Source organism: Pleurodeles waltl, chromosome 6 (genome assembly GCF_031143425.1).
Source record: "Pleurodeles waltl isolate 20211129_DDA chromosome 6, aPleWal1.hap1.20221129, whole genome shotgun sequence".
NCBI classification, from domain to species: Eukaryota; Metazoa; Chordata; class Amphibia; order Caudata; family Salamandridae; genus Pleurodeles; species Pleurodeles waltl.
In genome coordinates, this window is record NC_090445.1 from 55,039,167 (window position 1) to 55,054,010 (window position 14,844).

Genomic DNA, 14,844 nt, shown 5'->3' on the forward strand with positions numbered 1-14,844 from the left:
CAGATTAACTTGTGAATACTAAATTGAAGCCCGTTTTGGACTTCCAGTACTAGACTGAGAATGAAAATTCAGAACCAGATATTATATGCAGAATAATACAGTAATGCATTGGATAGATTGTGGTCATGCAATAGAACACTGGACAGTTTGTCCGATCACTGAAGTATCAAATGGGGAAATGGTGGTGGTCAAGAATCAGGTTTTAAGATCATATCAGTAGCATTGGCTTCCAGTAAGAACTAGATATCCCAAATTGAACGGCTTGCCTCTCTGAGTACCTGAAATTGTCAGACATTTAATCAAACATGGCTGAAACAGGTAATACCCTGAAAAATCTTTTTAAAGAAATCCTCTAGACAAAAAGCCCTAATCATTAATTTGCCAAATTAAATCGAATGTGAAAGGATATTTAATTCTTGCTATGTAAATGGGCTCCTCTCAAACAAGACCAGAAGTCATTTTATGCTTTGTAGTCATTGGATTGATGCCAAATGTGTGTGTGGTAACAATCACAAAACCAGTAACATATTGTGCCACTTGACACAGAACCTTTAGAGCCATGAACATAATGGAAAGACTGCTATCTTTGTTCAAAGAGGTAGGGATAGACAACAATGTTAAAATTCAGTACATGATATGAAATTGTTGCCAGTGCCCTTTAAATTATGTATATCGACTCGAGGACTATAATTCACATTTTAAAAAATTTCTATAAACTATGTAATACTGAAAAGCAAAATCCATACCTTGAAGCATGACGCTTTGTAACCACAGGTGAGTAAAGTCACTGCGCTACCACCCAGTTTATCTGAGCCCCTCCCATGTCTTAGTCTAACCCCATGTTCTCATGCCCATGCTACGATTCAGTATAACTCCATGGTATCAAACGGCTTCCCTTAGTTTGCTATGGCCTTTAGCATAGCCCATCCCTTGACTTGCTGTAACCCCTTGTTGTCTTATTACCTACTTATAACATTTGATCTCTCATTATCCTAACCTCTCCCATGTCTCAGGATGATGCTATACTGTTATAGAGATAGTCCCTGTAAAGGCTTCGTAGACTCTGCCTGCTCCGTAGGACCCTAGGGCGTCCTAGCTTCTGCCTGTGTTTCAGTTTGACCCCAGGGTATCACAGCCCGTGGGTCAGCATGGCCACAGTGATCATAATCCCACAAGTGGCTCAGTATGACCCAAATTCATTGTCTTAACCACTTCCATGAAGCCTACAAAGAGGGGGCAGAGTTTAGTAATATCAAGCTGAATCAGGTCTACTCACTTGCATAGGTTTTCATGAATCTCCACTCTGAAAGCAAGATAAGAAAATTAGTTTGTGAAATCAAATAAAACAATGGAAAAGAGTTAAATACAAACATATTATGATTAATTACCTTACCCAGTTCTACAGGAATTGCTGTAATAAAAAATAAAATTTGTATTAGACCATAAACAATTTTAGCCAATTCTTACCTGTATCCCTAATACTTTAAACAACCTGTGAATCCTTCTCAACTCACTCTCTCCAACCTTCTACTCACTTCACTCTACACCTGTACCACTATCAGATCCGCATCAACACTTACAGCCTGATTTAGTATTTGGCAGAGGGGTTACTCCGTTACAACGGTACGAATATCCCATCCGCCAAAATATAAATCCCATTGAAGATAATGAGATTTATATTTTAGCGGATGGGATATCCGTCACCGCTGTGAAGAAGTAACCCGTCCGCCGCATACTAAATCAGGCCCTCACTCTCTACCCCATGTCACCTCACTGTCATTCCAACACCTGACCCTCACTCCTCCTTTATATGAGATTTTAATCTCCCCTCTATCCCTCACCCACTCCCCTCTCCATACCTCATCTTTTCTTCATGTCTCTCTCCCCTTCACCTCTACCTCATTCCCATCCATACCTGACTTTCACACCTTACTCCTGATCTCCCCTCCATACGTCACTCTCTCCTCCACATTTTATTCCATTCCCTCCCTCACCCTGACACCACTTCTCTTCTCCAGTACCCCTCCACCTCTCACACTGCGCTATCTTCAGTCCACTTTCTCCTGAACCACCTCATCTTTCAGCCTCAAACCTTCTGTAATTGTCACTGTTCCTAGTCTTGCCTGTACTGTTCCTGTGTCTGTGATCTACTTGCCTTAACTATTAGTGCTCCAGTTCTGGAGCTGACCTGTATCCAGACCTGCTCCTGACCTTGATTCCAATCCTGCTTTTCCCTGAGTCCAGTTCGTTTTTGTGTTCCTTGTTCTGTTCCTTACTCTCCTGTCGTGTGAGTATTCTGTCATTTTGATTGTCCCAGCTTCTAAGGGTGCCAGTTAAACTCCAAGACTTGCCTAGCACTGTGTCACTGAGTAGAGTCCAAGTGTGGACTGCACCCTAGACAAGGGAGCCTCTATCAATAGCGCTCCCTTAGGAAGCCTGGGAGAACCCAGTATGCTTTTGGAACTCTACCTTGGATGCCGAGAGAGTCCTCGTATCAGTGGCTGGGGACTAGGTCCAGGACAATAACTTTGTTATGTTTTCTGGAGATCTAACTGGGGTCCTTAAAGGATCTGTCGTAGAGATGTCTGGGAGGGCCTCTCAGGAGATATGACATTCCAAAGGGTACACGGAGGGCAGCCTTGAGTTGGTAGCTGATCTCAAAGTCTAGTGGCAGCACAACATACCTGCATGGAATCTCCAGGAGTTCTGAGGCAATCTTCAGTGGACCATTTTTCTCCAGAGAAGCTGAAAACCTGTCTTACAGGATAGAACTGATGTCCAGGGTATGTTCTCAGACATACGGACAGCCTCCTTGAGTTCTAACAAAGAAGGAGCATGGGGGGAGCATAGGTGTTCCCTATGGGTTTGTGGAACTCTGCCCTAGGAATGGGTTAGCACTTTAGGCCAATTGATGGGCCCCAGTTCATAGGTACTATCTCAGAAGCACCCCGGAGTTCTATCTTGCCCAAGAAAACCTGGGCATTTCACACCAGGTAAAATGAGCCCTTGCCGCTTCTAGACTCTAAAGTAGGGGTGATTTGCCACCTCGAAAGTTGCTCTGAGCCCAAAGCTAAGATATAAACAGACTTTTCTCAGATTACAGAGAGAAGCTGAAGGTGATGGCAAAGAACATAACTCTGAAAGCCACCACATCATGGTGCTGAAGCAGTCCACATCACACCGATGCAATCTGTATTCTTGTTAGGTTTATTAGCTTAGTTACAATATTAGAAATAGACTACAGTATGGAACTCTTGATTTCAAAGAGTAAAGTAGGAAACCTCTCTATTTAAAATGATTCTATCTCTGCACTTAAGAAAATACTTCTCCGTCTTTATCAAATGAAAACCAAGACAGATTTATCAAAGACAGATATGCAATGGCAAATTCTAGATTGATATGCAATAGTCTCAGCATAACAGAAAAAACATGAAGATGTTATGTCAATTTAAAATATGCCTAAAGCTCTCTGTTACCCAAAAAGGTTAATCTTGCTGAAGGGATATCTAAGGTGAGCATAATAGAGATTATGGTTAGAAACCCAGAAAGACAGATGTAGACAAATGTATGACAGGCAAGGCATTTGTTGAAGTAGGTTGGACGTACTGAAACACAGTGATCTAAGCTGTCTACTAGGTGGGGGTGCTGCCGAAGGTATTGTCCTAATTTGTTAGAAAAAAGGTATTGATACAGAGGACTTTAAATAAGATATGCTTGGCTTTAGGAAAACAATTGAAAGTGTTCGCCTGGTGGGAAATAGAAGAACAAGCAAATAAGCCAAGTAGGAGACCTAGTGCGTTTTGAGCCCGTTACAGATGCTGCATAGAATAAGCCTAGGGACCTAGATTTAATGAGTTACAATAATTCATGTATGAGAGGATAAACCCTCATACTGTGCATTACCTGCAGTTATAACTTAAGAAGGACAGAGTTTTGGAAATAAAAAGAAAAAAAAAATGCATAGAAGTGACCTTATTTACCTACTCCTTGATTGAGAGTTAACAATGACTCTCAGATTACAGCAGAAACCGAAGGTGATGGCGAAAAAGCTAACTCTGAGGGCCACTACCTCAATCTCCATACAGATGGGCCAACTCCAAAAGTCAAAACCTCAGCCTAATTACTGCAGAGTTTCAACAAAATACTACACATCCAGTGGCCATCACTACCACAGAGTTGTGGAAATTAGATTGGACCCAATTGATAATTACTGCACTCAAATACTTAGATTTTTATATTGATAGATTAATGCAAAAGGCCATTTCTATACATTGTGAAAGACTGATAAGAAAAGTAATTTCTATACTACTGTAGTATGCTGATCTGCACCGAATATGTCCTGGTTGGGGTGCTCCAATATAATCTAAATCAGTGTTTCCCAAACTGTGGGTCATGACTTACTGGTGGATTGTGAGCTGATTCTTGGTGGGTCGTGAAAGTTCAAGCAATAAATAAAGATGCCTTTAACGTATGTATTTATCGCATTTGTTGCATTTCAAAGACAGAAATTAAGTGTCAGTCTATGTCTTCCAACAAATTTCTGCTCAGTTTTTAACATGGGGATTCGTGGTAACAAACTCCTGTCTCTTTACAGTCCAAGAAGGAAACGTAAAGTGAATTATGTGACAATCTTGATGGGGCACAGAGTGTGTGAAAGGAAAGGCGGTAAAATGTCATTTGTTGTTACACACCAAAATGTAAAGACCTGCAAATGACCTGTACACACCAAGGAAGCAAAAATGAAGCACATTTTTTTTTTAATTCTGAGGTGTGATGTAAACATATATTTTAATAACATAAAACAAATCCAGACACTTTACCTGGTGAAGCACCAGTATTTTGCTACATCTGGTTAGTCTAGTCTAGTGCCTACACTGAGTTTATATAGTCACTGTCTCCCAGTTGTCCCACCAGCAAATTGTAAGCGTCCATCAAGCTAATCTCCAGTTCTCCATATATGTTAATCTTGAACTTTTCTGAACTTGAATGATGGATGGCTTGAAGACTGCATGCCCAAGTATTGGACCCTCAGTAGCAAGATCTTTTCCAATAATCTGAAGGGTGCTCCTCTCCCCAAAATATACCTCCCCGGAGTTTTGTACTGGGATCTGGCATTTTTGGGTACTATTGATGAATGGAAAAAAACATTCGGGGAGATACACAAAGGTGGCTGGCTCCCAGGATCAGGAAAAAGAGGATCTTTCCAAGGCATCATAACCCTTCCAAGAGATTAAGGACCTGATTTAGAGTTTGGCAGAGGGTTTACTCTGTCACAACGGTGACATATATACCTTCGGCTTATATCCTATGGGATTTGTGTTTCAGCAGACGGGATATCCATCACCATTGTGATGGAGTAACCTGTCCACCAACTCTAATCCAGGCCCTAAGTTTTGGAGTTGGCCACAATGAATGCAGCAACCCTCCTCATACTGTTGTGAAGCATCTACGAATATCAGGAAGTGGTCCAGTTTCCAGTGTAATCCATGGCTTCCATCCATTGTCCTACCAGCTTGAGAATAGAGCAAGGGGAACACAAATGCAAGAGCAAACTTAAGCTGCAATCAAGTCAAGTGTAAACATTTCATGGATAGCTAACCCTTCTGTCCCAACTAATACTCTGCAGCAGATGTACAGTGTGTCAGGAAATGCCTCCTTGGCATGGTTACCCCCTGACTTTTTGCCTTTGAAGATGCTATGTTTTGAATTGAAAGTGTGCTGAGGCCTGCTAACCAGGCCCCAGCACCAGTGTTCTTTCCCTAACCTGTACTTTTGTATCCACAATTGGCACACCCTGGCATCCAGGTAAGTCCCTTGTAACTGGTACCTCTGGTACCAAGGGCCCTGATGCCAGGGAAGGTCTCTAAGGGCTGCAGCATGTCTTATGCCACCCTGGAGACCCCTCACTCAGCACAGACACACTGCTTGCCAGCTTGTGTGTGCTGGTGAGAACAAAATGAGTGAGTCGACATGGCACTCTCCTCAGGGTGCCATGCCAGCCTCTCACTGCCTATACAGTATAGGTAAGACACCCCTCTAGCAGGCCTTACAGCCCTTAAGCAGGGTGCACTATACCATAGGTGAGGGCACCAGTGCATGAGCACTGTGCCCCTACAGTGTCTAAGCCAAACCTTAGACATTGTAAGTGCAGGGTAGCCATAAGAGTATATGGTCTGGGAGTCTGTCAAACACGAACTCCACAGCACCATAATGGCTACACTGAAAACTGGGAAGTTTGGTATCAAACTTCTCAGCACAATAAATGCACACTGATGCCAGTGTACATTTTATTGTGAAATACACCCCAGAGGGCACCTTAGAGGTGCCCCCTGAAACCTTAACCGACTATCTGTGTAGGCTGACTGGTTCCAGCAGCCTGCCACACTAGAGACATGTTGCTGGCCCCATGGGGAGAGTGCCTTTGTCACTCTGAGGCCAGTAACAAAGCCTGCACTGGGTGGAGATGCCAACACCTCCCCCAGGCAGGAGCTGTAACACCTGGTGGTGAGCCTCAAAGGCTCACCCCTTTGTTCCAGCACCGCAGGACACTCCATCTAGTGGAGTTGCCCGCCCCCTCCGGCCACGGCCCCCACTTTTGGCGGCAAGGCCGGAGAAAATAATGAGAAAAACAAGGAGGAGTCACTGTCCAGTCGGGACAGCCCCTAAGGTGTCCTGAGCTGAAGTGACTCTAACTTTTAGAAATCCTCCATCTTGCAGATGGAGGATTCCCCCAATAGGATTAGGGATGTGACCCCCTCCCCTTGGGAGGAGGCACAAAGAGGGTGTACCCACCCTCAGGGCTAGTAGCCATTGGCTACTAACCCCCCAGACCTAAACACACCCTTAAATTTAGTATTTAAGGGCTTCCCTGAACCTAAGAATTTAGATTCCTGAAACTACAAGAAGAAGAGGACTGCTGAGCTGAAAAACCCCTGCAGAAGAAGAACAGAAGACACCAACTGCTTTGGCCCCAGACTTACCGGCCTGTCTCCTGCCTTCCAAAGAAACCTGCTCCAGCGACGCTTTCCAAAGGACCAGCGACCTCTGAATCCTCAGAGGACTGCCCTGCTTCAAGAAAGACAAGAAACTCCCCAGGACAGCGGCCCTGCTCCAAAAAGACTGCAACTTTGTTTCAAGAAGCAGATTTAAAGACCCCTGCAACTCCCCGCAAGAAGCGTGAGACTTGCAACACTGCACCCGGCGACCCCGACTCGACTGGTGGAGAACCAACAACTCAGGGAGGACCCTCCGGCGACTCCAAGACCGTGAGTAATTAAAGTTGTCCCCCCTGAGCCCCCACAGCGACGCCTGCAGAGGGAATCCCGAGGCTCCCCCTGACCGCGACTGCCTGACTCTACTTTCCCGACGGCTGGAAAAGACCCTGCACCCGCAGCCCCCAGTACCTGAAGGATCGGAACTCCTGTGCAGGAGTGACCCCCAGGAGGCCCTCTCCCTTGCCCAGGTGGTGGCTACCCCGAGGAGCCCCCCCCTTACCTGCCTGCATCGCTGAAGAGACCCCTTGGCCTCCCATAGGAAACTATTGGAAACCCGACACGTGTTTACACACTGCACCCGGCCGCCCCCGCGCTGCTGAGGGTGTACTTTTTGTGTGGACTTGTGTCCCCCCCGGTGCCCTACAAAACCCCCCTGGTTTGCCCTCCGAAGACGCGGGTACTTACCTGCTGGCAGACTGGAACCGGGGCACCCCCTTCTCTCCATTGAAGCCTATGTGTTTTGGGCACCTCTTTGACCTCTGCACCTGACCGGCCCTGAGCTGCTGGTGTGGTGACTTTGGGGTTGCTCTGAACCCCCAACGGTGGGCTACCTTGGACCCAAAACTGAGACCTGTAAGTGACTTACTTCCCTGTTAAAAATAACAATACTTTACCTCCCCCAGGAACTGTGAAAATTGCACTGTGTCCACTTTTAAAACACCTATCTGTGTTTTATGTAAAAAGTATAAATGCTACTGTAATTATTCAAAGTTCCTAAAGTACTTACCTGCAATACCTTTCAAATGAGATATTACATGTAGAATTTGAACCTGTGGTTCTTAAAATAAACTAAGAAAATATATTTTTCCATACCAAAACCTATTGGCTGGATTTGTCTCTGAGTGTGTGTTCCTCATTTATTGCCTGTGTGTATGTACAACAAATGCTTAACACTACTCCTTTGATAAGCCTACTGCTCGACCACACTACCACAAAATAGAGCATTAGTATTATCTCTTTTTGCCACTATCTTACCTCTAAGGGGAACCCTTGGACTCTGTGCATGCTATTCCTTACTTTGAAATAGCACATACAGAGCCAACTTCCTACACAGTGTTTATCAGCCTGACTCTTAAATGTTGACATTAATTTTGAATATGTTATTAAACTCCCCTCTCAACTTCCTTGATGAGTGTGACAAGGTGCATTATGGCAGGAACAGATCCAGGAGAGAGAGGGCCATGAAACTTTGAGGATTTACACTAGAAGAGCAACTGAGCAATAGAAAAGAGAGATTCCATTGAACAGTGTAAGGAGTTGCTGTGTGCAGACTGCGAGGGAGATCCAATTACTCCATTCACTTGGGCGTTCCATTAAGAAGCAGCAAAGGCATTGTTCTAGTGCATGGTTCAGATTGAGGTCTATCGATCTCTCTGTGGATAATAGCATGTAAGTGGAAAATATTTGATTCCTGGGACTTTCTTCAGTCCTTTCCAGAAATGTGCAATGAATTGCGCCACTCAATCTGAAATAATAATGTCTGTGAAACCGTGGAACTTAAATTAAGAAAATTGTGAGCCAGTTCAATAGTTGTTTGTAACAGTCTGAGGGATGTAAAATGTTCCATTTTGGTGAAATAGTCAACCACTACTGTGATGTGTTACACTCTGTAACATGGACAGTTCAACAATAAAATTCATAGAAATTCTTGACAATTGGTTGTGCTGGATGGTAGAAGGTGCAGCGGGATGGTATTTGCATCATAAAGATCGTTGGTGCAACGTACAAGCTACACTCGAGTGGATGGACCTTTTGTCCCAGGCTGAGGGTTAACATGAACAAATCAACAATATATCAATGGTAGTGAAGCACATAAAGCTCCACGGAATGACAGTAGTAGAGTTGTAAACCATGAAGGTTAATGAACAGATTAGTAAAGTTCCAAACTCAAATAGTTCAAATTCGTCATAAATCAATGATCAGCTCATCAACGTGTTGGTCAGTATAATTCTGAGTAATTCCAAATAAGAAATATAAAGACAAACTAGTTAAAGTGGTCAGTAGCAAATCAAACAAGCTGCATTTTCCCCTGAAGGGAAATTCCTTAACATGTTAAGCTAAAAGGAAACCAGGAAATGTGAGGGAGAAGTCACAAGCGGTGTCAGTAATTAAAGCCTCTGCAAGGCAAAATCAGATAAAGATTCAGTCTAGTAAGTGAGAATGGATTTTTTCAAGAGTCTATCTCTTTGAGCATGGGCAAAAGTGACTGCCTAATCTTGAGAGAGTGTTATGTAATCTCATGTTATCAGGATTTGTAAAGCACAGCTTATCACCCGAGAGGAATCCAGGCACTAAAGCAGTTGTAAATATCCACTGCTGGATCTTAGTTGAAGAGCCAGGTCTTTATCTTCTTGCTTATTTCTAGAAGCGAGGAGAAGGCCCTTTAGTGTAGAGGGAGGACGTTCCATGTTTTTGAGTGAAAGCAAATCATCCTGCTTTTGCAGATGCAGGGTGTGTGCAAGAGAGAGAGAGAGAGGCAGAGCATAGGTGTCTGGTACGCTGGTAGAAGTGGAGGTGGCAGCTGAAGTATGCTCGTCTAATGTTGTGCAGTGCCTTGTATCTGTGTGTGAGGAGTTTGAATCAGCAGCCATTGGAAATCTCTGAGGTGAGACGTAATATGGGGGCGCCAACAGAAATCCAGGGCCAGCCTAACAGAGGCATTCTGGTGGTCTGAAGACAGTGGAGGAGGAGATTGGGCATTCCGGCAAAGAGTGCATTGCCATAGTCAAGTCTACTGGCAATTAGGGCTTGAGAGACTGTATGTCTGGTGCTCTTGGGAATCCAGCTGAAGATGTGGAAGCAGGAGGAGCTAACTGCGCTCACCTGTGCAGCCATATTAAATATGTCATGTAATGTAATCCCTGGGTGATGTGCATGGCTGGCAGATGATGGAGTTGGGCCGAGCTCTGACGGCCACCAGGTGGAGTCCCAGGTGGAGTTCTTATTCCCAAAGATCAGAACTTATGTCTTATACTTGTTGAGTTTCAGGCAGTTAGTTCTCATTCATTCTGATAAGTAGATTATGCATTAGTGAAGTTGGATCTGGTTGTGGGGGGCTTTTCTGACATACAGAGGATGAGCTGGATCTCATCGATGTAGGAGATAATGGAGAAGCATTGAGATCTGATGACGTCAGTAAGTGGTGCCATGTAAATGTTGAACAGGGTGGGGCTGAGGGATGATCCTTTAGGGACTCCGCAGATTAGGTCCTTGGGCTCCAATGTGTATGGGAGAGTCTAATTTGTTGTGTTCTCCTTGTGAAGAAGAAGAAAATCCATTTGAGGGCTGGGTCTTGGATGCTTGCAGGGTGTAATCTTTTGCTGAGGTTGGAGTGTGACACGGTGTTCAATGGTGCTGAGAGGTCCAGCAGCATGAGGGCAGTGGTTTCTCCTCAGGCCTAGAAGAGTGCAGAGCTCATCTGTGGCACAATAAGTGCTGTATCTTAACTGTGGTTGCTAAAAAGCCATATGGGGAGTGGTCAAAAAGATTGGGGAGTTCCAGGTGGTCGGTGAGTGCTGGTTGATTGCTTTCTCTATAACCTTTATTGGGCATCACTGTAAGGAGATGAGTTAGAAATTGTTCAGTATGTTGGGGTTTTCTAAGGAGGGCTGTGATTGCAACATACCTCCATTCCTCTGGAAAAGTTGCAGACTCAAAGGAGGAGTTGACGAAGGAATGGGTGGATGAAGTGGGTGAAGAATTTGCTGATCTTGGGTCCTCCTACGTTTTAGATATGGTGTAGGCATTGGGTCTGTGGGGGCCCAAAGTGAATGGTCATTATGGTTGAGGCAGTGTTTTCCTCATGAGTTTTTTCCAGTTGGTTAGGTGTCTGTCCGAGTGGTAGGTGTACAGTTTGCTGAAAAGTTCTCAGGCTTCAGTTGCTTTTTGAAGTAATTGTAGATCTTCTCGATTTTGTTGCAGAAGTAAGTTGAAAGGTTGTTGCAGATTTCCTGGGAAGGAGTGATAAAGTTGGTGAGGCGTTGAGGTTGGTGAATTCCTTGATTATGGCAAATATCTCTTAGCTGCTGCTGAAACTGGGTTCAATCCTATCCAAGATGGATCTTCTCTTCGTAACTCTCAGGACGTGGTGGTAGTGCCTGAGGCAAGCTTGTAGGTTGATCTGGCATTGGCGTTGTGGTTGGTTCTCCCCTTCCCTTCCAGCTGTTTGCAGTATCTTTTGGAGTCTCAGATTTGTTCTGTATACTAAGAGGTCCATTGTTAGTTTTGCAATGTGTATGAGTTTTGATGGGTACAAGAGAGTTGATGCAGTTGGAGATCCATTGGTTGAAGTTGGTGATGTCCTCAGCTAGGTTGTTGGTGGTGTTGGGTTTGATTGTTTCAAGTGTAGCACAAGCCGGGTTGGTTGGTGTTGATGGGAGCTTTGGCTTGTGTCGTGGTAATATTGAAATGGCTAATGTTATGGTCGGTCCTTGTGGTGGTGAGATGGAGCGGTAGCTGATGCTGTTGCCAGAGGGTAAGCTTGCATTTAAAGTGTGTCCTACATTGTGTGTAGGGTCTGTGACGAGTTGGGAAAGTCTCATGCTGTATAGAGTCTTGAGAAAATCGGAGGAGCAATGGTCAGGGGGTCTTCAAGGTGGAAGTTGAGGTTACTGAGAAGAAGGAAGTTCTTGGAGTTGATGGTGAGGGGGAGGATGAAGTCTGAAGTGAGGTTTCTAAAGCTGCCTTAAGGGCCAGGTGGTCTGTAAGCTAGAATGCCTTTCACCGAAGTGCTGTTTGCTTGCAGGTTGACGTGCTTGTGCTCCATAAAAAGTGGAGTGTCCAGATCAGTAGTGGTTGTGCATTTGAGGGTGTCTTTGCAGACGATGGCAAGCCGGGTTTGTGGAGGAGGTCCTGGCGTGCCATTTTGTATCTAGCTTGTATCTTGTTAGGAGCTGAGGTGGGGTTCATCTAGGTTTCTATTACAAAGAGGAGGTCTGGTGTGCTGTTGTTGTGAGGTCTAGGATTTCGATGGTGTGTTTTTTGAGAGGACAGGTATTTAGGAGCATGCATGTATGGGTATGCTGAAGATCAGGTGTGGTGTTGGTTGAGGTGAGGTTGTGAGATGGTGAGGCGTGGACAGGTGCAGACAAGCACAAATAGGTGTGCGTTCAACACTCCAGCGGCGTGGTCATGCAGCAGCTGCCATTAAGTAGGTCCTGGGAGGGGGAGGAGTACAGGGGTGGTGAACAGGGCTAAGTGGAGGCGGCAAGAAGACATAAGAGGAGGACGCAGGAGATCAGGTAAGATGCTGGGGAAGTGGGAGGAGGAAAAGCACAGGAGGGGTATGGGGCTGTGGGGAAGTTAGGGGCACAAGGTAAAGTCACAAATTAAAGAGGCACAAAGCAAAAGCAAAGCATGAAGGAAAGAGGCACAAGTGATGAAATTGGGTGACAAAAAGAGGCCAAAAGTGAGGCAAAGCTTGGGAGAAAGAGGCACAATTAATGGAAACAGGTGAGATAAAGAGGCAAAAAAGCAAAGGCAGAGCGTGAGAGAGAGAGAGAGGCACAAAGCAAAGGCAAAGAGTGAGAGATGGATGCACAAAGTAAAGGCAAACAGTTGATAGAAAGAGGAAAAGCAATGTGAGAGAAAGGGAGAAAAAGGCACAGAGAGCAGCAGCCGCGATACCGGGTCCGAAAGGGCATACACTGGTCAGAGGACCAAGTGGGGAGCTGGGGTCTGAGCACCTCCTCAAGTGGGACGCAAAATGGCTGCCATTAAGTAAGTCCTAGGAGGGGGAGGAGCAAAGGGGCAATGGCTGAGGCTAAAGGGAGGCGGGAAGAAGACAGATGAGGAAGACACAGGAAAGCAGGTACGTAGCGGGGAGATGGGAGGAGGAAAAGCATGGAAGGGACCGTTTAGTAGATCCTGTGAATGGAGGGGTGCGGGGTGGTGGACAGGGCTAAGAGGAGGTGGGATGAAGACGTGGGAAGACTCAGGAGGATGACACAGGACAGGAGATAAGGAGTGTGGGAGGAGGTAAAGCACAGGAGGCTGGGGGAAAGATGGAAGCACAAAGTAAAGAGGCACAAAGTTAAGACGAAGCATGAGGGAAATTGGCACAAGTGATAGAAACGACTGAGAAAAATAGGCCTAAAACAAAGGCAAAGCGTGAGAGAGAAAGAGGCACAAAGCAAAGGCAAAAATTGAGAGAAAGAGGCAGAAAGTAAAGGCAAAGAGTGAGCAAACGAGGAAAAGGAGTGTGAGAGAAAGAGAAGAAAGCTCAAAGGCACGGAGAGTAGTGGCTGCAAGGCCGGGTCCGAAAGGGCCTTAAACTGGTCAGAGGACCAGTCCCAGGTAAGTGAGGAGCTGGGACCTAGGAAAGGAGAAAGGGGCCTCTAAATCTAATTAGCACAGCAATGCACAATTAAAACATTAAATTCTTGGTAAGCTGAAACATTCCCCATTGGTAGCAGGGTGAGAAGACTAATCAGGATGGAGCATTACACGATATTGAGGGTCAAAGTACTTCCCAGATGTCACACAATGGATGTTTTCTGAAATACGGCTTCAAGAGATATCTTATAGCAGGATGACATCACAGTCAGCCTGTCCTCAGCACAGATGCAGTGATTCATTATTCATCTTTCAGTGAAACACAAAGAGATAAACAATTCTCACAGAAACTAAAACATTTTGCAAAAATCTAATTAATGTGAACTAAAGCAGGTTGGCTCCTGAAAGGAGGGAAAGAGCAAAAAGAAAATAGCAGCCAAAAGTGTATTTTAATGAAAGCGTACATCATTTAAACTGAAGCCTATAGTAACTGTGGTTAACTTAACATGAACATCACACTCTATACAGGTGTGTGTGTATAATGTGAAGATTAGTATATGTTATGCAAGATGCAAAATAGTGACAAAGCCTCGCCAATTGTGCCTCCCTACCAGCCTGTTCACCATCAGTGCAGAGGTGGGCTTCTCCTATGCTGTCAAAACAGGATCCAGCAATCCTTCATTAAAGGCCAGAAGAGGTTCCGATGTGGGTACAGTCATGAGGAGCACCTCAGTGAGGACGTTATCTTGAACCGCCTGTGTTGGTAGCTGCAGCTCCTGTATCTCTGCAGCTTTCTTGACTACAGAATGGAACGACATTACCTCTGGACTGTGATGTCCTGCTGGGAATTCCATGTTCATTTCAGGGCCAGTGTCCAAACCACTGGATGATTAAAGGTCTACCAGTTTGCCACAACCATAAGCTTAAAGATTAAGGCAATCAAAATCAGAGCAAAAAATGTAATGGATCCTCGGTCTATACCCTTCTTCCTCCAGCTGTCTCTGGTGCTCTCTTCTAGATCTGTTCTCCAGAACATATAAAGGAGGAGTCACCATTGGATCTGTAACTTGCACAGTAGGAGGGGATAGTGGCGGAAATGGGTGACTTATGTGAATGACTTTGCCTTGTGCTCTTTAATAGCTTTGAGGTGAATGTTGTGACAGTAATCACACATACTGGAGACATGTTCAGAGCAGAGGCACCAAAGGCAGATTAAGTGGGGTTCGATAATGGGGACCTGTCCCTTGCATTCCCTACAGGGCTTGAAGAGCGAACGTTTTGGAGGAGCCATATGCCC

At 45.0% G+C, this 14,844-nt stretch overlaps 1 protein-coding gene across 1 annotated transcript in view; it reads right to left on the minus strand.

The window, feature by feature from the left end:
• Positions 1 to 14,844, minus strand: part of LOC138301476 (E3 ubiquitin-protein ligase TRIM39-like) — a 197,789-nt gene that overhangs the window by 45,126 nt on the left and 137,819 nt on the right. Inside the window, exons 7-8 of the mRNA XM_069241989.1 lie at positions 1,394 to 1,411; positions 1,277 to 1,303 (exon numbers count right to left, since the gene is read on the minus strand). Coding sequence (XP_069098090.1) covers positions 1,277 to 1,303; positions 1,394 to 1,411 — 45 coding nt within the window. The remainder of the gene's footprint in view (positions 1 to 1,276; positions 1,304 to 1,393; positions 1,412 to 14,844) is intronic.